At 48.9% G+C, this 26,171-nt stretch overlaps 1 protein-coding gene across 1 annotated transcript in view; it reads right to left on the bottom strand.

The window, feature by feature from the left end:
* Positions 1-26,171, bottom strand: part of SLCO1C1 (solute carrier organic anion transporter family member 1C1) — a 536,144-nt gene that overhangs the window by 365,039 nt on the left and 144,934 nt on the right. Inside the window, exon 5 of the mRNA XM_085652717.1 lies at positions 5,700-5,821. Coding sequence (XP_085508843.1) covers positions 5,700-5,821 — 122 coding nt within the window. The remainder of the gene's footprint in view (positions 1-5,699; positions 5,822-26,171) is intronic.

Genomic DNA, 26,171 nt, shown 5'->3' with positions numbered 1-26,171 from the left:
TTAATTATTTCTTATATTGACATAGGCTGATATCTGGTTGAGGGTACTTCCCAACAAAACATCATAATCTTGCGGGGAGATTCCCACTGTTTTTAGCTGACCCGGGCTCCTGCGCCTCGTTAGTAGAGTAAAGATTGTCAGCTTCCGAGAAAGAAAGCATTTAAGATAGCAGTGAATCGGGTAGAAGCAGGGACTTCTGGTGTGAGAAAGGGAAAGCGCGGGAGACACGGGTAGTAGTGGCTTTCTATTACAGAGCTGCGTCAACAAATGACCTAATACTCTATTTATTGAGGTCAACACCAACACAAATTAAACTTTTACTGTACTTGGAAGTTGCCCCCTCATGGGGCAATATCTCTGCCGCGGCTAGTTGTGCCTTGCTATTTTTATTTTGCTTCAGTCAGTGCCGGAATGTGTAAATTGCTAGAAACACTCTCTGGGCAGTGGAGACGGCACTTGCTGCTGCTCTCTTCAGTAATCCCAGACTTCTGGCTGAGCAGCACTTCGTCATTGTCACGTCACTGTTTCAAAAACAACTAATCCGTGCATTGCTCTCATGCTGTTTTTACTAGTAAACAGAACAAAAGCAAAGAGAGGGCTAGTGTGAGCAGGGGAACCCAGCGCTCCAATGGAGACTGGGGCAGCTGTGCTGCGCTTTCCCCTGGCTCCTTAGCAGTGCGATGTAGAAGCCTAAAGTGCATATGTCTGGTTGGCCAGAATAAAAGACCTGTGCACCTGACATGGGTACTAGCCTTTAGCTCCTGACTGCCAATCAGCACTACCCAGACACGGGCGTACAGGAAAAACATGCTGCAGCCGAGGTAACTAAATAACATTTGGCAAATTGGCACTTTTGATTAACAATGTGACTGTGGGAGCAACAGGGGTGGTGGGTCAACGCCCCCACACCCAAATAAAGAAACTGCTGCAGCCTTATGATAAAAAAAGGTTTTAAAACTATCCCAATCTACCTCCGTTGACTTATTGCAAATTCTAAATGTCTATGACGTTTTAATGACTTTCTTTAGGAAAGCTCTAATTCCTCAAATGGTGGAAAAGGTCCATTGACCTCTCCATAGCCCCTGGGATTCTCCATGGTGACATTTGTAAGTCAGTGTATGTTAAAGGTCTGAACCATCTTGATGAGTCCTTTTTGCGCTCCAGCAGTTTCTGGTAGCAGATTGATAGTTTTACACCAAGAATAGAGCATCAAAATATTACCAAAAGTATATTTTAATTGTCCCCAATTCCAGTTTCCATTGCCCGTTTTGGGATGGAGTGATGAGCAGTTATGGTATTGGCGATTGCAGTTTGGAGTTGTGAGTATCAATAGGGAGAATAATGTTGTGGTTGTGAGAATAGAGTGAATGAGTTAAAATTGGAGGAATCAATATTTACAGGAATAGCATTGAAAAGTTGTTGTTGTGAAGAAGTTGATTGCAGAATCCAAGAAGTTGAAAGATTCTAGGATATTCATCTTGGTTTGCAAAAAGACCTGGAGATGTGGAGTGTGAGGTACCATCACTTCCATCAGTAACAGTAGGGACACGTTTTGGTGATTAATTACCTTGTTAATGTTGGTGAAACCTTTTGCGCACTAGGGTGAAGCTGCATTAATTGGTGTGAATTTTTGCTGGTTGAGAAGTCACTTGTGATTGTGAAATATTTCTGAGTGAAAGTGGATCTAAATATTTACTCTAAGAAAGGAGCTAAGCAAACAAGACTTATTGTTGATCGAAATAATGGAGAAAAATTGTGAAGGAGGGTGGATGTTGCTAGGAGTGAGAGGATGACATCATAGTGTTCGCACTTGGATTGCCTGGTTGGTGTGCTACACCCTGGTATTGGTTGATTGACATTTCTTGTCGTACATATACAGAACAATATCAGAACATTTGGTTTAACGAAAATGATTCAGTCAATTAAGTGGCTAAAATGAAATTTTTAAAGGATTTTAAGAAATTTGTGAGGGGAGATGTTACTATTCCTGTTCGGAAAGGTGAGGAGGTGCCTCCTGAGGGTACTCCAGCTTACACAATGACTACTGAGCATGGATTATATATGTACTTGTGGTTGAAACAATGGATGAGAATTACTGAAGGTAAGGGTGCATTGCGTTTCCCTAGTTATGGAACTTTTAACACCAGAATTATAGATCATTTGAGGGGACAATTGTATGAGACAGAGCCACCACCTTGACCAATTCAATATAAAACTTTACAGAGTTGGGAAAAGGTTACAAGAAAGCAGGAGAAAGAAACATGTCAGAGGAGAACAGGTAGAGCAATGAAAAATTATGCAAACACCCAATGGGATGAAGAGCAGTGTAGATGGAGGAAGAGAATTTCTGAGGGAACTAGACTGTATCCTATTCTTACATCAGAAGTTAAAGAACGGGATAAAGCGAGAAGGAGATGAATCTGACACTGATTCAGGAGATGAGATACTGGAAGATCCCACCTCCTGTGACCTATACTGATCCAGGAGAGATCAACATTAGTGCGAGTCAGATTGTGCCTACTGCTCCAGTACAACCAGAATTACCTTCCATTGAACGACCTTATAGGTTTTACAAATTGCCCCATTTGTAATGAGGTGACCGATAACTGTGGTCCCCATTGACTCTGACCCAGTTGTGCCACAATTAATCCCTACTGCACCACACCAAATCAAATGAAGCCTAGAGGTTACAACAAAACCAGTTGTCAAAGTACCGCCTACACAGAATACTCAGCTAGTGTTGTGGAGTCCTCCACAAAATTTACAAGCCTTGATTGACGGAGGAGGAACTATAGTCTACGACCTCTTTGGGTTCTAGCGATCTACCTGGAAGTGGAGATGGTGGATTATCAGCTTGGATTGATGAACTGACTAGGGAAAGAAGGGTTGAAGCTACAAAGCCTCCGAAGGGTACAGAAATTAAAAAGGCTAAATATTTGACACTGCAAAATTAAAAATTGATTTGGAGGAATTAATAAAGGGATGTTTGGATTTTGGTCATACAGATCAATAGGAAAGTCCTGAACATATCTATGTAAAGAAATTGCCTAAAGAGCAGCTGCTACACACAGTTATTTAGCAGGAATAGCAAAGAAATATGATGTGAATTTGATTTAAAAATCTAGAGTTGAATTGGATGACCAAGCTATTGAGAATGTGAGGGTTGCAAGGATGTATGTTGATATCATGGAATTGATAGAATGCATCTGCAGATGGAAGGATGTGGAGATGTTAGAACTTAGATGGGCAAGAAAGCATGAAAGAGGGAAATGGAAGGAAGACAGGGTGATGTGGGAGAATTGGCAGATCATCCATTGGAAGAAGTAGTTGGGGTGTTTATGTGAATTTGTAATGGAATAGAGGTGATTTGACTGCATTTACAAACAATTTTCCAAAGCTGAGAGATAAACCAGTGCAGTGGTATGATCAGGTGGAAAGGTTTATTCAAATTTTGAAGGTGTTGTGGAAGGATCTAGATACATTCTTTGACGTTGTAGTTCCAGCATATTTATGGTCTGAGTGTAAAATGTATGTACAATGGCGAATAAGCTGAGCTCCAGAGTGAGAAAGGAACAGGTGCTCCATCACCTATATTGATGGAGAAATATGAGGCAGTAATAAACTTCCTGAGGGGAACAATTTCTCCAAGGGATATTGATTGGTTATAAATTAAGAGAATGACTCAGTAACCAAAAGAAACTGTTTGTGAATACTAACAAAGGTTGTTGCACGTTTTCAAACAGCATAGTGAAACTGAATACCCCAAAGAGAAGGATATCAGAATTTTTGTGTTGAAGTTTGTTCTGGGACTGAAACCTGAAATTAGTTCACACATCACACATAATGTCATCTGTTGGCAATCAAAGTCGGTAGATGAAGTCCTGTGGTATACAAACTATTGCTGCAATGAATTGGAAATGAAGCAGAGGAAAATTAAGGAGAAATTCAATTTCGCTCAGACGAAGTTTGCTTAGAAAGGGTTTCAAGGTCTGTCGATTGCTGGAGATCAAGGTATGACGCAGGGGGTTTTTGTCCCACAAGCTGGATGGATGACAGAATGCAAGTGTCTCAGGGAAGACATAGAGGTGTTCCTACTGGTGTGCGATCTGGGACCGACATTGCCACTTTAAAGAAAGTTACTGCCTGTCATATTTGGAATAGAGTGGGGCATTGGAAGTTAGAATGTTAGGCATATTTGGAGTTTCCTCTCCACCACAGTTTTAATGATGGTGAGGCTTCCAAGAAAACGGTGGTGGTTAAGAAACTCAGGGGGGCTTACAGGGCCCCCTTCTGCCTCAATGTCATGGGGTGCCTGCAGGGAGGCACATCTTGTGCCTTCATGTGCAGTGATTCTCTGTTCCAGCACAGCATGGACTTTATAGTCCATGCTGTGCTGAAATACTCTGTGGTGGTCCCACGGCACTGTCTTTCTAAGACTCTCCTATGAGCTTTTGAAAGGCATCACCGTGGGCCAGCTGATGCAGGACCATTGGCCCGGATTACAATTTGTAATCCAGTTGGTGGTGGTTTTTGCTGGTGTGGGAGCAGGGTGTTGGCATACTGTCCCACTCCCACACCACCAAACTCATAATCAGGCCCTTAGTGTTTATTAAAACACCAAGTGACTGATTCACAAAATCATTTGTAAGAACAGGAAAAAGTACTAAAGTGGTCCTTGGTGACATACTCTTACATGCCTTTGTGGACAGACACCAAAACGTTCAACTCCGAATTAGTAAAAGTACAAAGATGGAAAAGTCCTTTCTATTTCTACTTTTCCTATGAATAGCCCATTATTTTCTCAGTTTAGATGTTTGAAGCCACTTTACAATGGCTTTTAACAGTACATAAAAGAATACTGCAGGTGTGCCACTTTACATACTCCACAATTTCTTTGTGAAAAGGCCGCTAAAACAACAAATGTGCATTAGAATAGTTATGTAAATACAATAGAAATAATATTTGTAAACTAAAGGCCATGCCCACAGATTTTGAGGACAAGGTTACATGCTTAGTCCTTAAGGTTGTATCACTGATTGAATCACATAAATGACAGAAAGGCATTGGACAGCGTGTGCTAAATCCTGCATTCTTAGTGGTCAGCAGACAAGGTGGCCTTGTCTAACTGAGTGAATCACACAAATGACAGACAGACGCTCAAAGGTGTGTGCTAAATCCCGCAACCTTAGTGGTCAGCAGACCAGGTGGCTTTGGATTCAGCTATGGAGCAATTCTAAATGGCATTTACTTTATGTATAGAGTCGACAGGGGGCTGAGCCATATCCTTTATTAATAAGGAGGGGCTGAGTAAATGGAAAATGCTAAACCATAAAAAGACTGCTTATGCATTTTGTCACACAACGACATGGCCTAAATGCCAGATGCTATACCAGAAAGAAGATTGTTGATTAGCATTATAAGCATTCATTCTGTTTGTAAAGTATTTTCCAGCTTGCAGCTACAAATATTTTATTTCATTTACTGGACTATCTGATCGCAGATCTCTTGCATGCCAAAGCAATTGCAAACGTTTTATTAAACACTAATGTTTTCAGGTCATGAAGGTAGTGTTGATGTTGAGAAAAAAACGAAAAGGGGCATTCGTTGGACTTTTTGACGATATTTTGCACATCTATCTATATTTTTAGAAAAATGCCCATTGTGAATATATTCAACACAGTTGTGAAACATTTTCTTACCTGCGACTTTCCTACTGGTATCTGCTACAGTTGATTCCTGTAGATCAGCAAGGCAGGGGGATATGTTGGAAGTGGAGTTACTGGTGGTTGATTCATGCGTCATTGATGTCTCATACTTGTAACTGTGTATTCAGACAACAGGTTTTTATTACAAATATCTGAGAACATCCAAACATTTTATTACAATTATAAAGAAAATGATTAGAGTTGCCAAGTTGAGTGATACTGCGAAAAAATAATACTGAATGAATTATATTTCGCAAGACATTTTTGTTATTTTCAAAAGTTTTCCTATGTTGTCCAAATCATATTTCATGAACAGATTTTTTATATTTTAAATGAAACTTCATAACCGTATGTGAAAATGTATTTGTTTTTAAGGTTTTTTTTGATGTTATCATTCAACTTTTTTTCTTTAACCTATACTAGGGGCGTTAAATTTTAGATGACCTTGAAAGAAATAATTCGCTATTTCAGAGGCTAACATTAGTTTTAAGTTATCCTTTCACTGAGTAAAGAGGTAAAATAAAAATTGAAAAAAGAAAAACCTTTCGTGTGTATTTTCCAGTGCATTTATATAATGTTTTTAACTTTTAACCGAACTGCATAATTCAGTCTGCCTCTCAAAAAACATTGCGTTTATTTTCTCCGAGCAGCTATATAGCTTCCACACTTGTTTAACCTGGGCATAAAAGTTGCATATTTCCAAACAGTCTTTTATTGCTCAGCACAGGAGCCCTACTGTTCGACCAGCTAATCACATAACAAATAATGCTTTGATGGTCATGGTTTTTCTTACTCCTTCAGTTTAACGTTTTAGAACTGGTGTCAACAAGATTACTTAAAGATGTACTGAGCTCACCCATACTTACCACCAGCCCATCATTTCCACTGCATTCGTCCTTTACTGGAAGTGTAATAAGACAAGGCGTGGGTTGTAGCAGCTACTCTACCCAAATATTTCCTGATTTTCAAGGTCCTATAGTAACAAGTTAAATATTCTGTACTTATTGCATGGGACACCATGCACGGCAGTCCCAAAATAAAAAGCATGGGCCCCATCTTTTTTCACTCAGGGCTACTTGTTCCTTCTGTGTAGATGCCCGTGTGGGTACTTGCGACTCACGCGTTGCTCCCTGCTTCTTTCTCCACATCATGTCCCTACTCATGGACGACAGTGTAGCAGGTCTCTTTCCCAGCTGCCAGGTTCTATTTTTCCTTTACCTCACAGCCATCATGTTGTGCTGGTGGCTGGCTTTTCATTTACATATTGCATGCCTCTACTCACTTTCTACCACTGTTGCTTCCCTTTATTTGGAAGCCATCACTTATCTGGCCCCATGCCGTGCTCCTGTGATGCTGTGCTGTGCATTTGATGGTGCTTTCTGTTAGGGAGTTAATAATGGCAGGAAGATGATGACAATTGTGCAGTGTTATTGTGACAGGTAAATGTCACATAATGTGCAGCTAAAGGGTCAAATAAACACTCATACATGAGGTCAAAGGTTAATATGGGTGCACTGGCATTAAAACTAATGGTCAAGCGTCATTTGGGCACAAGCCAGACACTCCACACCAGGACAGGTCATGGTAGCGAAATACTCCTTTTATTAAACACACTATCCTCGGAGTGATTGCTTAGGAATTCCAATCAAGCGAGAAACATGTTGCAACGCACTATGAGTTATATCAGTGATTTACAGGTCATCGCACTTGCATGAGGCATTCACTTGTGCCTGTCCATGCTTGGTCGGTGCAATGAAGTCCATATGCCATGTATAGCACCCATAAATGTAGACCATCAAAAGAGTAGGACATTACATTAATTAGGTACTTAAGTTTTTGATCTAAGGGCCAAACATTACCATAATTTACAGGTGAGAACATTCGATTTTTCTAAAAATATTTTGAAAAATGTTCTAACTTTCTTTTCGGAATCGTGTTGTTGTGCTAAACACATTGATATTTGTATGGTATTCTTTGAAAAATCTATCGCTGAGATAGGAGTATTTTGTAGTGTGCTTTTGCATTGAAATGTGAAGGCACACAGATTTTCCTATTGCTCCTCATTACCTGGAACGGTTTAACCCCTTCGCCGCGGCAGGAATTCCGCCGCGGCGCTGGGGGGGTTTGGGGACAGGTGCGGTGGCGCTGTGCTCATGACAGAGTGGTTCCGTCACGTCTCCGCCCACTGCGCTAATCGCCCGCACAGGCGGGGTGTTAGAGTCGGGGATCTCTGGTTGACGCAAGGTTGCCCTTGTGTCAAGCAGGAACCCTCTCCTCCACGTCAGGGCGCAGGATAACCCCTCGCGAATGACCCTTGCTCACCCTCTAGGTGCGTGGCGTGAGCAGCCAAGGCGATTCCTCAGGCGTTGTTGGTTAAGCACTTACAATCGTACACACAGTAAATACATCAATCCCCCCAGAAACGGACACCAGACTTGGATATATATAAAAATACGATTCTTTATGTAAAAATAAGGTATATATATCTCAACAGACTTATCACAAGACCAATAACGTTGTCGCTAGGCCACCAGGTTATACAGCAGGCAAATGTTCTTGGTTCGTAGTTTCAAATGGATGGTTCGTAGTCTCTTTACTTGTAGTTCCAGTACTCACAGAGATCGGTTCCTGCGAACGGGGAAATAAGGCGTTGCGGGCCCCGAGCCCGATACTGGAACTTCTTTCGTGATGTGGAGAGCCGGCACAGATCGGTGCGACTCTCAGCTTGGGAAGTGTTCTTGGGTCCTCAATCAGCAGGCGTGGGCACGTAGGCAGGCGCGGCCAGCGACCCTTTAGCACGGCGGTGCAGGAGGGTCTCCACAGCGGGGGCGGCGCGGCCTGAGATGTCCGGGGATAGCGAAGCGGGGTCACAGGGCACGGTCAGTGCAGCTGGATGACCCGGCGTAGATCACAGTCGTCGGACGGCTTCCGGCAGGAGGGGTGATAGCGTGTTCAGCGCACTCCAATGGCAGGCGGTGACAGGGGTGCAGGCGGCCTGGCCCGGGGACAGAGAGCGGCTCCGGACGGAGCGGGGCTCTCACGGGATTGCGGCAGGCGAGCTCCTGAGTGTCACGGCCCTAGGAGGGGCGATGAGGGGCGCAGTCTCTTTTCCAGCGGGATGCCCACACGGCTCGAATTGGAGGATGAGCAAGAAGCACAGAGAACCCACTGTTCCTGGGGTTCAGTTCAGGGGGCAAGCTCAGATCAAGCCCTTGGAGAATGTTCAAGCACAAAGTAGCAAAGTCCTTTCAGTAAGTCTCTTCCTCTCCTTTCTCAGCAAGGCAGGCAGCAGGCCAGCTCCTCCAGCGTCTCCTTCTCCTTCTAGTCGGGCAGAGGTTCTTTGTGGTAAACAGGATTCTGATTTCTTAGGAGCCAGGCTCCTACTTTTATACCATGATTCGTTTGTTCTTTAGCGCCAGGGGGCCTAGGCCTGGCTCAGTCCAGTTCTGGAGCACTTTGTTATGGTGACTCTGCTCTTTCCTTTCAGCAGCAGGGCAGAGACATTAGCCGCCCCACAGGGGGTGGCGCCGGCTTTGTGGTGGCAGAGCACAGGTCTATTCAAGAGTCAAGGTGTACTCCTCCCACCCATCCAGGTGTAATCTCTCTACCCACCACCTGGCAGCCAACCTGTCTCTGGGGATTCCCCAACCCTGCTCCTACTGTTGCCAGGCAGAACACATACACACAGCAGAGGCAGACTGAGATGGTCAGGTCAGTAAATACTAACTTTCTAAAAGTAGTATTTACAAACCCAGGATATTAAAATAAACTTGACTACAAGAAGTATTTTATCATCCTGAGTTCAGGCATACTAAACTTGACACTTCTACCATGCTCTCTGAGTCCACTGGGGTCACAGCGTTGGCGTGATCCCGGCAGCCCATTCTGGCCTATGGAGAGCAGGTAGCCTTCAATAGTGAAGAACGAAAATGGCTGTAATTCACTACTAAGACATGCCACACACATCAGGGCAGGTCCTACCTTATGCCTACAATGCACCCTGCCCGTGGGCCTACCATAGGGGTGACTAACATGAGGCAAAGGGAAGGTTTGGAGGCTGGCAAGTGCGTGCACTTGCCCAGCCAGCATGACAGTACCAGACTGCACGCAGGTTCTGCAGTGGCAGACCCTAGACACATTTTACAAGGCCGCTTCCGTGGGTGGCACAACCAGTGCTGCAAGCCCACCAGCAGCATTCGTATTTACAAGCCCTGGCACTCCTGGTGCACTTTACTAGGGGCTGATAGTAAACCGAATAAGCCAAACATGGACACCAATCAATGTATACATTTTACCATAGGGAGAGCATATGCACCTTAGCACTGGTCAGCAGTGGTAAGGTGCCCAGAGTCATAAAACAGCCAACAACAGGTCAGAAAAAATACAGGAGGAAGGCAAAAAGTTTAGGGATGACCCTGCAAAAAGGGCCAAGTCCAACACAACCCCCTTCCAGCCAAAACGCAGGGTAGACCAATCACCACCGTGATGGTCTTCCCTGCTTGGGGCGATAGAACAAGGACCTGGCCCGCAACTGCAGGGGCAGACTCCATTTCTACGCCAATCTGAACCTATCGGACTACCTCTGTCCATACTCTCAGGGCCCACCAAGCCAATCCATGGGGAACCCTTCTCCTCACCTGTGGACACCACCTGTGCAGTACCTAACCTTAACTGGCCCACAGGTGTGTCCCAACAGACAGACAGCAAAATGCTACAGTGGCCACTGACAGTAGTCAGGGATGAGACCCAGGCCGTATGCTTCTCAGGGCTCTCAATCCTCTGTGGCGCCAGGGAGCGGGGGGCAGTAGCCCCAGGTGCTTGGCACCCTTTGTCCATTCTCCCCCTTGTCAGGCCTGGTATGACATCCTGGCACTGACCCACCAGCCCCAGGACTGTACCCGGCGGCTGGACCCAAGACTGTGGTGGCCTCTCCCACACCCAGTCCTTCTCCTTGGGGCTCTGTACCCTCCCACCTGGAGTGGTACCCCCTTCCAGAATTGCCAGGGCACCTGGGGCAGGTGTCCTGCACAATTCGCCCACCAGTTCAGGGGTTCTATCCGGCAACTGGGCGTCCAGGTCAGGGGGGACACCCTGAACCTGGCCCTCCAACCTGGGGTCTAAACCCTTCAGTTGAGCCGGGGTCAGAGGTGAGGACTCCCTCCCTCTGCACCCCCTTCCAGAGTACTGCCCACCCCCAACTGGTGTGGTACCCCCAGAAGCAACATGGGTCAGGACACTGATTACAGTGGTCCCACCCTCCAGGTCAGACAACACCTGAACCTGGCTTCCCAACCCTGGGACCAACCCACGCGGCTGAACGCTCGCCTGGCGCACCAGGACTTCCCGGGGAGCACGCATGCCCCCCCTGAGGGTGACACAGAACTCCTGTGTCGCGTGACAGTCTTCCTGGTGCTGATCTCCCGACCCCTGTCCATCCGACAGTGCCTGAAGATCCCCCAGGACAGAAGTGGTGTCACCATGGTCATTCACCGGCGACGCAGCCCTTCTGGCTGGCCCCTGACCCACTGGTTCTTCCACTGGGGACTCTTTCCCCCTCTCACCCCTCAATCTGGACCTCTGCACCCTCCCAAATGGAGCGGTACTGCCAGACACCAGGAATGATGGAGGTCTGATTACAGACACTCCTAGCTCACCAGACACTAGGGGATCCCGTACGACGGGCGGCCCATCAGGACAGCCTAGGCTCCCCGCCTGGTGTTCCCTTAAAGAACCATCCAGGCTCTGAGACTGGGTTTCGGGCACCTGGGGGCACGCAGCCCCACACTCACTCCTTCTCCACTGAGACAGGACGTGAGCCCCTACACCCCTCCCACTACCATGGGACCTAGCTGGGCTACTCTGCACCACTTCCACCACTCTGGGTTGGAAGATACCTGAGCCACTCCCCACAGGGTCACTCCCCAATGCCTCTCCAGACCCTCTGGAATCCACCAAAATGTCTGCCTCCAATGTGGGCTCTCTGCGGTCAGAGAACTCACCCTCACACAGGTGTTGGCATAGCTCTGGAAAACAGGGACTTACAATATGCTCTCCCACAATTGGATCACACAGCCCCCTAGCGGGGTTAACCAAACTATCCTTCACCTTACCATCCAGTGCCTCACACACGTACTCCACACCACTCTCCTGAGACTGGCAAGACAGTATCTGACTGTCTCTGTCCCACAACCCACACTCTTCTGGGCGGTCTTCACACTCACCCACCAGGACTTCAATGTTGGGGGAACCCCTCTCCCTGTACCTCTCAGCTAGAGTCAGTAGAGTGTCCCTCCCTCCACTAGGACTATGAACCCCTGCGCCAGTTACCCTATTCCCTTCAGGGATACTGCGCACTACTGGAGCTACCTCATGCCCTTGAACCTCCTGGTGTATGTTAACCCCCTCCTTCAAGTCAGGCGCCACATCTCCGGGTGTGCGTACTACTCTCTCAGCACTGTAAAACTCACTATTGCTGCCACCAGAGGGAGAGCGGTCTAAACTCTTGATCTTGAGATTCAACTCCCTCATTTTTAGGTCATGATCCATTCGGCGTTGTTGTGCCTCCAAGGCCAACTTCTGCTTTTCCATTTCCATTTGTCCTGCCAACTTTGCCATCTCCATTGCATGCGCCCTGTCTGCTGCCCTGTCTGCCAACTCCTCTGGGGACAGGACTCTGCTGGGCTCCACAAGGTTGTCGGGTGGAACGATGTCCCCCGCATTCCGTAGGTCTCGTGACTCCTTCCAGGCTCTCAACGCCTTGGTGTACTGGGGCTTCCTCTTGCATCCAGCATGGGGGACTCTGAATTGTACACTGTAGCCTTTCAATTGCTCCATCGTGTAGCCTTCCAGTCTCTCCCAATCCACCTCATCGATTCCAGAAATCACAGAGAGGGCCCTCCCAGCGGAGTGTGAGCCAGGCATGGTTGCAGTAATGGCAGATGTCTCAACAAAGTTCAACAATTACAAACCTGTGGCTGCGTTATTTGGTCTGCTCTCACTATCTGGTGATTAATAATTCACTGTATGCAAATTACAAGTGCAAATCCGAAATCCCACCGCTGCCACCAATGTTAGAGTCGGGGATCTCTGGTTGGCGCAAGGTTGCCCTTGTGTCAAGCAGGAACCCTCTCCTCCACGTCAGGGCGCAGGATAACCCCTCGCGAATGACCCTTGCTCACCCTCTAGGTGCGTGGCGTGAGCAGCCAAGGCGATTCCTCAGGCGTTGTTGGTTAAGCACTTACAATCGTACACACAGTAAATACATCAATCCCCCCAGAAACGGACACCAGACTTGGATATATATAAAAATACGATTCTTTATGTAAAAATAAGGTATATATATCTCAACAGACTTATCACAAGACCAATAACGTTGTCGCTAGGCCACCAGGTTATACAGCAGGCAAATGTTCTTGGTTCGTAGTTTCAAATGGATGGTTCGTAGTCTCTTTACTTGTAGTTCCAGTACTCACAGAGATCGGTTCCTGCGAACGGGGAAATAAGGCGTTGCGGGCCCCGAGCCCGATACTGGAACTTCTTTCGTGATGTGGAGAGCCGGCACAGATCGGTGCGACTCTCAGCTTGGGAAGTGTTCTTGGGTCCTCAATCAGCAGGCGTGGGCACGTAGGCAGGCGCGGCCAGCGACCCTTTAGCACGGCGGTGCAGGAGGGTCTCCACAGCGGGGGCGGCGCGGCCTGAGATGTCCGGGGATAGCGAAGCGGGGTCACAGGGCACGGTCAGTGCAGCTGGATGACCCGGCGTAGATCACAGTCGTTGGACGGCTTCCGGCAGGAGGGGTGATAGCGTGTTCAGCGCACTCCAATGGCAGGCGGTGACAGGGGTGCAGGCGGCCTGGCCCGGGGACAGAGAGCGGCTCCGGACGGAGCGGGGCTCTCACGGGATTGCGGCAGGCGAGCTCCTGAGTGTCACGGCCCTAGGAGGGGCGATGAGGGGCGCAGTCTCTTTTCCAGCGGGATGCCCACACGGCTCGAATTGGAGGATGAGCAAGAAGCACAGAGAACCCACTGTTCCTGGGGTTCAGTTCAGGGGGCAAGCTCAGATCAAGCCCTTGGAGAATGTTCAAGCACAAAGTAGCAAAGTCCTTTCAGTAAGTCTCTTCCTCTCCTTTCTCAGCAAGGCAGGCAGCAGGCCAGCTCCTCCAGCGTCTCCTTCTCCTTCTAGTCGGGCAGAGGTTCTTTGTGGTAAACAGGATTCTGATTTCTTAGGAGCCAGGCTCCTACTTTTATACCATGATTCGTTTGTTCTTTAGCGCCAGGGGGCCTAGGCCTGGCTCAGTCCAGTTCTGGAGCACTTTGTTATGGTGACTCTGCTCTTTCCTTTCAGCAGCAGGGCAGAGACATTAGCCGCCCCACAGGGGGTGGCGCCGGCTTTGTGGTGGCAGAGCACAGGTCTATTCAAGAGTCAAGGTGTACTCCTCCCACCCATCCAGGTGTAATCTCTCTACCCACCACCTGGCAGCCAACCTGTCTCTGGGGATTCCCCAACCCTGCTCCTACTGTTGCCAGGCAGAACACATACACACAGCAGAGGCAGACTGAGATGGTCAGGTCAGTAAATACTAACTTTCTAAAAGTAGTATTTACAAACCCAGGATATTAAAATAAACTTGACTACAAGAAGTATTTTATCATCCTGAGTTCAGGCATACTAAACTTGACACTTCTACCATGCTCTCTGAGTCCACTGGGGTCACAGCGTTGGCGTGATCCCGGCAGCCCATTCTGGCCTATGGAGAGCAGGTAGCCTTCAATAGTGAAGAACGAAAATGGCTGTAATTCACTACTAAGACATGCCACACACATCAGGGCAGGTCCTACCTTATGCCTACAATGCACCCTGCCCGTGGGCCTACCATAGGGGTGACTAACATGAGGCAAAGGGAAGGTTTGGAGGCTGGCAAGTGCGTGCACTTGCCCAGCCAGCATGACAGTACCAGACTGCACGCAGGTTCTGCAGTGGCAGACCCTAGACACATTTTACAAGGCCGCTTCCGTGGGTGGCACAACCAGTGCTGCAAGCCCACCAGCAGCATTCGTATTTACAAGCCCTGGCACTCCTGGTGCACTTTACTAGGGGCTGATAGTAAACCGAATAAGCCAAACATGGACACCAATCAATGTATACATTTTACCATAGGGAGAGCATATGCACCTTAGCACTGGTCAGCAGTGGTAAGGTGCCCAGAGTCATAAAACAGCCAACAACAGGTCAGAAAAAATACAGGAGGAAGGCAAAAAGTTTAGGGATGACCCTGCAAAAAGGGCCAAGTCCAACACGGGGAATTAGCGCCGCGTGGGCGGAGCGGCCGCCAACGGCCGTAGCATGACGGAACCACTCCGTCATGAGCACAGCGCAACCGTGGCTCATGACGGAGTGGTTCCGTCATGAGCGGGGAAGGGGTTAAAATTAAAAGGCTTCTCTGGTGCAGTACATAATTCATTGTTCCATGTGACATAGATGTATTGGTTACAGGGATGTTGCAATATAATTCAAAGTATTATTCTCATTATAAATACCAAAATACTACTCACAAACAGCCTTTCAGTAATATGTACTCAGAATTATGTTTTAAAAACCCCATCTTTATTGTGGTTTTTCTGAGTACTACCTCTTGTCCATATATGATATTTATTTTTGGGTCACTTCATCAAATAGGGTTTCTACTGTCGTCAATTGGCAAACAGATTAATATTCTCACCATCTCCCAAGTCACGTGTAGAGTTTTGTTGACTTTACACTGAAAAATGTTCAAAGGAGTATAATAAAGATGTCTTAATAACTTTATAATGATAAAGCTTCAAATGTGCCTTTCTCAACACCTCATGACCTAGGTTAATAGAATGTGCCCTTCTGCCCGAAGGAGTTTCTATATTCAGATCCTGCCTCTTCTCTGTGCTAATGATTTCATACCATCATACACTATCTCAGTGAACAGTGAGTACAGTGTACCAGTGCTTAATTTTATCTGGTGCTTTCCAGAGCTCAGCACCGGCACTTAATTGGTTTCCGGTGCTCGGCACCAGCACTTAATTTTCAAATCTATAATTAGAACAGTCCACCACATGGTGGCGCTGCTCATCTAATTTAGAGATGAGCAGAATAACGGTTGTTTAGGACTACAATATACATTACAATTGCTAATGCCTGCTTCCCCAGCCATTCCTTTCGCTTTGTGGACCTGGAATAATAAGAACTGCCGCATTTAGGTGCGAGAGAGATGCTTAGTAGTTGTTTTGGCAGCGATGACAAGGGCGATGGGTGCTGCAGTGGCCTTGTGGTCAGAGCCCTGGCACTTAATATTTTACAAATGAAGCACTGCATTGTGCGAATCATTGCAACTTTGGGCCCTTATATGGAATATTAATACAAAATTGGTTTCAAAATTATTATTTTCCTGTGAAATACCTGCAAAGTAAGCTTACATTTGTGAATACTCAAAAAGCGTTCTTGGCAGCTGGTACTCCTTTTTTAAATTCTTCAAATGAGGATAGGATATCATGATTAAAGAAATCCCTGAATTGCCCTCATCCCTCTGACTGTGTGTTGGGGTTGGTCGTTTCTGCATGGTCATCCCGACACTTTTTCCCTTCATCGTCCTGTTTTCTGAATCCATTTTTGGAGTCTTTTTGACTCTGCGCACCTTACCCCTCTTAACCAGTGCTCTCCCCTCTAAACATGGTAGGATTGGTGTATGCCCAATTAACATATTTAATTTACTTGAAAGTCCCTTGTATGTGGAACTACCTGTGCCCAGGGCCTATTAATTAAATTCTACAGGTGGGCCTGAATCACTGATTGCGACACCCACTTAAGTAGATATTTGAAAATCACTCAGGCCTGCCATTGCCCCCTGTATGTGCAGTTTTAATCTGCCATTTTAACCAGGAAAAATAAACCTTTTGCAAGGACCAAACCTTCCTTTCTAATACATATAGGTCACCCCAGGGTAACCCCTCGGCACCCCAGAGAGCAGGGTGCAGTGTACATAAGCATTACTGCAAGACTTACCTCTCCCAAAGGATAACATTGGAGTTACTTTATTACATTTAATAAGCTGTAACCGCTGAATGGGAACAGGTGACTCTTTCATGTTTGATGTCTTAAGAACTGTAATGAAAAATGCTAACTTATGGTGTAGTCGGACTTTAAATTATAGCTTTGAAATTCCACTTTTAGGAAGTTAGCATTTATCTGACTTAACCATTTGGTGGCTGCAGCCTGTCTCTCAGTCACATGACTGGGTGTAATTGACAGCTGCACTTTGTGTATTCCTCCAAGACAACCACACACATTAGGGAACTTAGGTGTGCCTGTATGCGCCATCAGTGACAGGATAGGAGGTAGGAGATATGCACAGCCCCACTTACACATAAATAGGCTGTGTTCTGCCTCCACACAAAGGACAGCACATCCCTGTAGTTAGTCTGGAGCCAGGGCAAAGAAGGCAGAGCACCAGACTCCCTTCGAAGGCATGCCTCTAGAAGCTTCTCCTCACTCCTCACTATCACACTGTCAGGCACAGCCTCAAGCTTTTACCGGAGTCACTGCTATTGCACAACCAGTGACACGATGGTTAACATTGTTCTGCTGCACAGCGTCACGTTTCAACGTGCACGCTCGGGCGGTCTTCACTATTAAACGCGGGAGAGCTGTCTTCATTTAGTATTGCTGATTAGGAAGCGTCAACATCCACAGTAAGCGCTCTCCCAGGCCATAGAATTTTCCCTTTAAACAACCCATCCATCACATTAATTGGGTTTCTTAAGAGCGCACTAACCCGTCTGTGCTTTGTTTTCCAGGACTTTATGCCTGGAATTTTCCTGATTCGTTTCGTACTGAACATGGGTAAGACTTTGACTTTCCCTTTCAAGCGTGGCACTAATTGAACCACTTACTACAGAGAATTCCCAAAAGTGTATTCCATTTGGAATTTCAAGGCGCAATAACCCTCATGCACTTTTTTCTTCTAGGGCACAACTGGACCGTGTCATTTTAAAGAAAAATATTCACTTTACCTCATCTCAGAGGTAAGCGCTGAACTTGGATGTCCAAAGTTTTTTCTGAGCTTTTCCCTTGTACAGTAGCACACTTACCTGACATGTATATCTATTCTTAGATTCCACTCACCTGAGCCTTTGAGCCTTCCAGACAAGTGCAGGTAATACTTTCTTTCAGCACGCAAAGGGTTTTTTCCTGTCCCCATAACTTTGCTTCCTAAATTAATTATCTGATACAATTTCAGATCTTTCTGGCAGCCTCCAATCGGTGAGGGGCACATAGGAATACTTCCCACTTGCTGGGTGAGTAATGGGCATCACCATGCCTTCCCCGTATGGTCCCCTAGCACTGGAACACAATCTGATACTCTCTCTCTCCCCCTTTTCAGACTATCACTTGTCCTGAAGAAGACCCGCTATGATATCACACTAATGCATTATTAGGGTTGAAACGTCGACGATAACACATGGCTCAGTCTTAACAAATCTCTGGTTGCACACTAATGAGCGGCTTTGCCACGCCCAGAGATATTGGCTTCATTGTCTTTCTGACCATTCTTCAACTTGTATATATTGGTATATAGCGTCACTTTGACAGCCCTTGATAAATGTATCTTCAATTTGCTCTGTGAAAAAACTCAAAAATAGCAAATAATTATAATTTTTGCAAACATTATGGTGCCGATTCCGATCCGTTAAAAAAAATTACCGTACGACTCGTATCCGTATTTTTTTACGTACGAATCGTACAAGTGCCGTCCCACCGGTGAAGTACGATTCGTACGTGAAAAATACATACGAATCGCTTCGGGAAAAGTCTACGAGACGTCCCTGGACAGTTTTACATACAAATCGTAAAACTGAAGTCCGAGCGCGCAAGTACGATCTGTACCGCCCGTCTGAAAACACAAGCACATGGAAAAGGCCCCGTGCGGAGCGAACGCCGTACCACACGTATCCGGGTAAACTTGTGCCCGGCATACGAGTCGTACAGCTCCCCCCTCCCCCCCATATGTCAGCACCGTACCCCCCATGTACGCACCGTACCCCACCACCGTACACCAGCCCCGTACATGTATGCACCGTACCCCACCACCGTACCCCAGCCCTTAACTTGTACGCACCGTACCCCACCACCGTACCCCAGCCCCGTACTTGGATGCACCGTACCCCAGCGCCGTACCCCAAGCCCGGACTTGGACGCACCGTACCCCAGTGCCCTACCCCAGCCCCGTACCCCAGCGCCATACCCCAGCCCCGTACATGTACGCACCATACCATACCACACCACCGTACCCCAGCCCCTTACTTGTACGCACCATACCCCACCACCATACCCCAGCCCCGTACTTGGACGCACCGTACCCCAGCCCCGTACCCCAGCGATGTACCCCAGACCCTTACTTGTATGCACCGTACCCCACCACCGTACCCCAGCACTGTACTTGGACGCACAGTACCCCAGCGCCGTACCCCAGGCTCGGACTTGGACGCACCGTACCCCAGCGCCCTACCTAAGCGCCCTACCCCAGCCCCCTACCCCAACACCGTACCCCAGCACCGTACTTGTACGCACCGTACCCCACCACCATACCCCAGCCCCGTACTTGGACGCACCGTACCTCAGCGCCGTACCACATGCCCCTACTTGGACGCACCGTACCCCAGCGCCATACCCCAGCCCCGTACATGTACGCACCGTACCCCAACACCATACCCCAGCACCGTACTTGTACGCACCATACCCCACCACCGTACCCCAGCCCCGTACTTGGACGCACCATACCCCAGCGCTGTACCCCATGCCCCTACTTGGATGCACCGTACCCCAGCACCGTACCCCAGCCCCGTACATGTACGCACCGTACCCCAACACCGTACCCCAGCACCGTACTTGTGCACACCGTACCCCAACACCGTACCCCAGCCCAATACTTGGACGCATCGTACCCCAGCATCGCGTATGTACGAACCGTACAACAACATTGCATATGTGAGCACTGTACAACAACATCGCGTATGTACGCACCTTACATACTCTAAAACGACTCATACAGAACCAGGACACTGTAAAACAGCACAAGGAGGGTCAATTTGACTCGCACAACACCACAAAACACATCTACAGTACGAATAACATCTAAAAGACTGACCTGGCACATCCAAACAGGCAAACAGAGGCCCAAACTCGCAACCACCTCTTATAACACACCCACCAAAAGTTCAAACCCAGCCACACCCACAAATGGACCAATAAAAAGGGCCCACACTCACAAACCATGAACCTTTGCAACAGACCCACTGCTGACAGACATCACACACAAACAACTGCACCCATACACCTTAACTTACACACCTTCACACAACCTCCTTCACACATACCCCTCTACACATTCACACACACACCTACACATTCACACCAACACACCCGCAACCATCCACACCCACACCCCACACCATGCCCACAGACAAGAATCCAAAGTTCACAAGGGAGGAGCTGAACATCCTTGTCAACGAAGTCATCAGAGTCGAGCCACAGCTCTTTGGAACATTGGTCAGACAGACCAGCATAGCCGAAAAATCACACCTGTGGCAGATGATCGTCGATCGGGTGAATGCTGTTGCGCCCATCAGAAGGACCAGGAATGAATGCCAAGCCAGGTGGTACGATCTGCGGAGGGCAGTCAAGCGCAAAATGAACGAGGACTATGCCCAGAGTAACATCACTGGAGGTGGGCTGCCCCGCAGACCGGTACATTACCATCCCTGGGAAGAGAACGTGATGGCCCTGCTTCCGCCGGTGGGAGTACACGGAGTCGAAGGAGTTGCCAAGCCTGGTGAGTACACAAACAACTTACGTAACATGGGGGTAATGGCATCCACACCCCAACTACAACAAATGCACTCACCTACCCCCAAGCCCTCACCGGACACAACCACACTCAAAAACAACACTCATGCCACGAACATATGTATGCCCCATTCACAAAGCAAGGCCATGCCATGTCCCAGCCTACACAAACCACAAACCCAAGACTGGATGTCCGGGATGCTGGGAGGGTAGGGATCACTAAACATATTGTACAACTCAGAATCAGACACCATCGCCCTCAGCCCATATGGCCCAGGTACATACCCATGCACCATGCACAATGCACAGGGACTGGCAAAGTACTGACAAGGTAGCTGAGACTTGGCCCTGCTGTAGGCAGCACAAGACCCTCCTGTGACAACTGCAAACTCTAACACAAACACAACAAGCTCAGATATCTAGGACAGGAACTCACACTCACTGACATGGCAGCATGCTCCATGGGGGGACAGATACATCACCTGGGAGACCCACTGCCAAATCACACTACACCCACCAGCAGGCACCGTCAATCAATCAACAATCGATCAGGGTACTTGTAAGGCGCGCTACTTACCTGTGAGGGTCTCAAGGTGCTGAGGGGGTGGGTTCCACTACTGCTCGAAGAGCCAGGTCTTGAGGAGTCTTCTGAAAGCAAGTAGGTCTCGGGTCAGTCGTAGGTGGGTTGGGAGGGTGTTCCAGGTCTTGGCGGCGAGGTAGGAGAAGGATCTGCCGCAGGCAGTTGTACGTTGGATGCGGGGGACAGCTGCGAGGGCGAGGCTGCCGGAGGGGAGCTGGCGGGTTGGGGTGTAGAAGCTGAGTCTGATGTTCAGGTAGGCTTGTCTGGCATTGTGGAGTGCCTTGTGTGCGTGGGTGAGGAGCTTGAAGGTGATCCTCTTGTCGATGTGGAGCCAGTGCAGGTCACTCAGGAGGGGGGTGATGTGGCAGTGGCGGGGGGCGTTGACGATCAGTCGTGCGGAGGCGTTTTGGAAGCGTTGTAGCCGCCGTTGGTGTTTGGATACGTAGAGTGCATTGCCGTAGTCCAGTCAGCTGCTGACGAGGGCCTGTGTCACTGTTCTACTTGTTTCGGTCGGGATCCACCAGTAGATCCGGCGGAGCATGCGTAGGGTGTCGTAGCAGGAGGAGGAGACGGCGTTGACCTGATTGGACATGGAGAGGGAGGATGCGAGGATCAATCCTAGGTTGCATGTGTGGTGGGTGGGTGTCGGCGCTGACCCCAGAGCGATCGGCAACCAGGAGTCGTCCCAGGATGAGGGTGTGGGTCCGAGGATGAGGACCTCCGTCTTGTCCGAGTTCTGTTTCAGATGCCCGCTCCGCATCCAGTCGGCGATGGCCCTCAGACCCTCGTGGATGTTTGTTTTGGCGGTGTGAGGGTCCTTGGTGAGGGAGAGGATGAGCTGGGTGTCGTTGGCAATGGGGGGGAAGTACCACAGTCCCAGACTCGGGAGGAACCTGATCCCACCGGCAGCAACACCTAACAAAACTCCGTGGATGACCCCAACCCACCTGGCCCCTCTGGTGTCCAAGCCCCTGCAGCACCTGCTTCAGGTACATCTGTGCCAACCACCACCCCCATTCCTGCCACATCCCAGGAGACACCCAGGAGCCCTGCCCACACTGAACAACTGAGCCAGTCTGACCTGGAGGGACAAGGTTCGCTGGGCACCCAGGAGGAGGCAGCCAACACCGACACTGCCATCCCTCAGGGGTCCCGTAGACCTGATGTGCCCACAACGGCAGGCCAGGCTCGTGTGGGCAGGGGTGGTGGGAGTGGAGGCAGGCGGAGGCGAGAACCTTACCAGACAGCTGAAGGGACCGGTATGTCACACATACGCAACATCATGGAGGCATACCGGCGTGACACCAGGGCCATCAGTCAGGCAGTGGCGACCCTCACAGACATTAAGAATCAGCAGGCCGAGCAACACGCCAGTCAACAACAACACCAAGGACGGATGGAGGCAAGACTGGCTGAGCTCCTGGCGGTGCAAAGGGACATAAGCCATTCACTCCGTCAGATCGCCTACAACATGGGCAACCCTCCCTGTGACACCAGGCGCAGACCAGCACCAGCCACAGGGAGGGAGGAGGAGGAGGAGGAGGATTCGTCCGACGGAGCGTCCCAAACATCGTCAAGGCCTGCATCTGAGGGTCCCCGGAGGAAGGTGGGTCGTCCACGGAAAAGACCGTGAGAGGCAGCGGACCATCTACATCTCCCAGGTCACCTGGCCTGCCACCTGGCCTTCATGCGCAACAGCAACACATCATTCACTGATATTTTATGCCACATGGACTTGCTGGTCACAGTCTGACCAATGATGACCAACACTGTGGTCTGGACTCTGATGACTTCAAATGCCAAGGATCCCATCTCCCCCTGTGAACTTTGGATTCTATGCACCCGGTAGAGCACCTTATTTTTTCTACCAAAACACGCACCCCACCGAGAATAAAACTATTTATTTGTCTGAGATGTTGCAGTCATTTTGCATTAGTCCACAACATACGTGTGGGTAAATGTCAAACTATGCCTGAGTGTTGAACTAACTCCAGCCATCCATACCCTGGGATCTGAGTCCGGTACAGGACACACATGGGTCGCAATGTATCATCCGAAACAGCCTGGGAGCCCAATACTCACCCGTGATGGCCTCAAGCTGCTGAGGGGGGGCTTGAAATACTGTGCGGACACACCAATCAGGAAGAGGATGTTGAAGGCCTAGAGGTCATGGCTCATGTGGAGGTTCCTGGGTAGGGAGTCACAGGTATTTTTGTCCAGGCGTGAGAACCATCTCCTTCATGCTGGAGTGTTGTGGATGTGAAGAATGGTGGCCAGGCCAAGTTCGGATGCATAGAGTTGGACCAACGGGGTCTTGGATGACAGACGTACAAGGTTGATTTTGGGGTCTGGGGTTGTTGACTGCCTCCTGAGTGTGTGTGAGGAGTGTGAAGGTCATCCTGCAGCACACAGTGATCCCTTGCAGCTATCTCAGGTGGACGGTGATGTTGATGGGGTGCGGGATGTTTAAGCTGAGTTGTGCAGATGCACCCTGGATGTGGACAAGTTTCCCGTGAGTTTGGATGCACTTGCTCCGTAGAGGGCGGGGCAGTAGTTGACACGGCTGGTGTCGTGGACCTGGGGGATGGTCTGTCTTTCCTTGGAGTGGATCTATCTGAGGATCATGTGCATCATGCAGAGGGTGTTGCAGCATGAGGTACAGATGCTGGTGATTTGCATGGCAAATGTGAGTGACAAATCCATGATGCACACCATCTTGTGTGCATGGCCACTGGGTGCTTGTGTAGGGCCCCTGCGGGTGGGACACAAGGTGTTGAGCCAGCTGGAAGGGGACAATCCTCAGATGCTTACCTCAGTCCTGTACAAGTCCAGCCTCAGGTGGCTGATGTTCAGCCATTCATCCACGGACCTCATGCCTTCTTGAATGTTGGAACTGGCAATGGCTGCATCTTTGGTGAGGGTGAGGAGCACCTGGGTGTCAATGGCATACGACATGATGATGAGGTTGTGTGCGCATGTGATGGTGGAGAGGGGGTCCTGGACACATTGAAGATTGACACGCTGAGACATGATCCCTGGGCCATGTGCCAGATGACGCCACTATACCACATGCTGAAGGCTTGAGTCCCACTCCCATGGCCTTGCTGGTGGACGGAGCCGGTGTGGAGCAGGAGGGACATGATCTGGTTGGTGTGACAGGGCCTTGAAGGCGGGGCAGCTCTGTGTAGGCAGTTGGAGTTGCACACTCAGCATGCAAAGGTGTCGTGTGTGCGCTTAGGGTATGCCTGAGAGCAGGCGGTTGAGTTTCGGATAGACATTGCTTGGAGGGTGGCTACAACATCAGACTGTAGTGTGATGTGGGTCATGCAAGGACATGAGGGTCGCGCAATGTGCACGTTGCATGTGCTGACGGTCCTGCCTTTGGCACCGCGTGGCCGCAACAGTGGCACAGACAAGATGATGACAGCCAAATTAATGGGTGGAGGGAGGCAGGGAGGAGCATCTTTGAGGCGTGTGTGTTGCCGAATCCCGCTACTTTGTGGGCCCTTGCTGCAGGGGCCACAGCAGCAGACAGCATGTCCTGGAAACTATGCCAAAAGTAGCACACAAAGACAAGGATGTCAGAAAGGACAACTGCAACAGGCGTATGTAAAGGAAGGAGTGTCCGGTTACCCATGGCACACCCAGAGAAAATGGATGCACAATCACCAAAGATGACTGACACAGGATCAGGAAACAGAAGGCCGAGCCGCGCACAGGAGACACACCCTCAGCAGGGGTTGACAGACCGTCGTGGGGACCAACATGCCCAAATACATACACAACCATGGACTTCATGCACAATCGAGATTCTAACCCATGAAGAACTGCATGCATGTAGCCAAACTACACATAGACTCATATGCACAATCTTTGACAACTATGCCAGAGATGCCGCATGCAAAGTGGCAAGAGACCTGCATTGACAGAGATGAGGCACCTTGGAGGGTGAGGACCCCCTTTATTACTCAGGCTCACACTAAGGGAAATGCATCAATATGAACAGACACACAGGTCATTTGGCTGAACATGTGGGACCTACACTGGACACCCCTTTCACAACACAGATGTAGTAAATCCAAATGGCCTGGCACACAAGTTAAGGGGATGAGCCAAACACCCCCTGCTGCACACGGAGAGGCTGCAATTCCCCATTGAGCCTGTTATGGGGATGTCCCACACCATGTCCACCCGTAGCATCCCGTATGATTCTGAGGGAAGTTTTACACACATTGATGCCTTCATCAGATTTCACAAACCATTAGAGATGACTGTCACGAAGGTTGACTATCAATTCATGGGAGTCATGCTACATGTTATGTGCCCCATGGTGAGTCAACATGTATGCATGGTAACCCAACATGCACAGGAGCAGTCCCCACATATTCCAAACACGTAACACCCCCAAAATGCCTTGCTGCAATCCTCACCCAAAATGACTTTTCCCCATGTCCGTGCATGGAACGCTGATTCAGCACACGTTGCAATACTCATGAGGAATAGCAGGAGGCCAACAATGACACGACCAGACAACATGCGCACGAACCTGTGGATGACAGACACACAAGAAGTCAGCTAAAAGATTGTTATCCGCATACATGGTCATTTACTCTACAAGAATAATGTTGTCACCATGCGATTTGAAAATGTAGTGTCTCAGCCAAAAAGAGTGGAATGACATCATCACTCGAGTGACACATCAGAACACACATCTAAGTCACTTAGCATACAGTCAGCTGGACACACACATTGCAACACATGCCACACAAGGCTCCAAGCGTGCACACTCAGACCCAGTTACTCACCATTATGAGAAGAAGTTGCGTATGAGCTGACTCCGGATATCCTCCTCCTCCTCCTCCTCACTTGCCTCGTGACCAAGCCCTTCATCCTCCACGGGGGGATATTCCTGCTCATGCTGCTCCACGATGAGTGGCACTGCCTTCTCCACTGCCATGTTGTGCAGCATGCAGCAGACGAGGAAGATTTTGCAGACCTTTGCCGGTGCATATGGGAGG

This window comes from Triturus cristatus, chromosome 4_1 (assembly GCF_964204655.1).
Source record: "Triturus cristatus chromosome 4_1, aTriCri1.1, whole genome shotgun sequence".
In the NCBI taxonomy this organism is placed as follows: Eukaryota; Metazoa; Chordata; class Amphibia; order Caudata; family Salamandridae; genus Triturus; species Triturus cristatus.
This window is presented reverse-complemented; position numbering and strand designations above follow the sequence as displayed.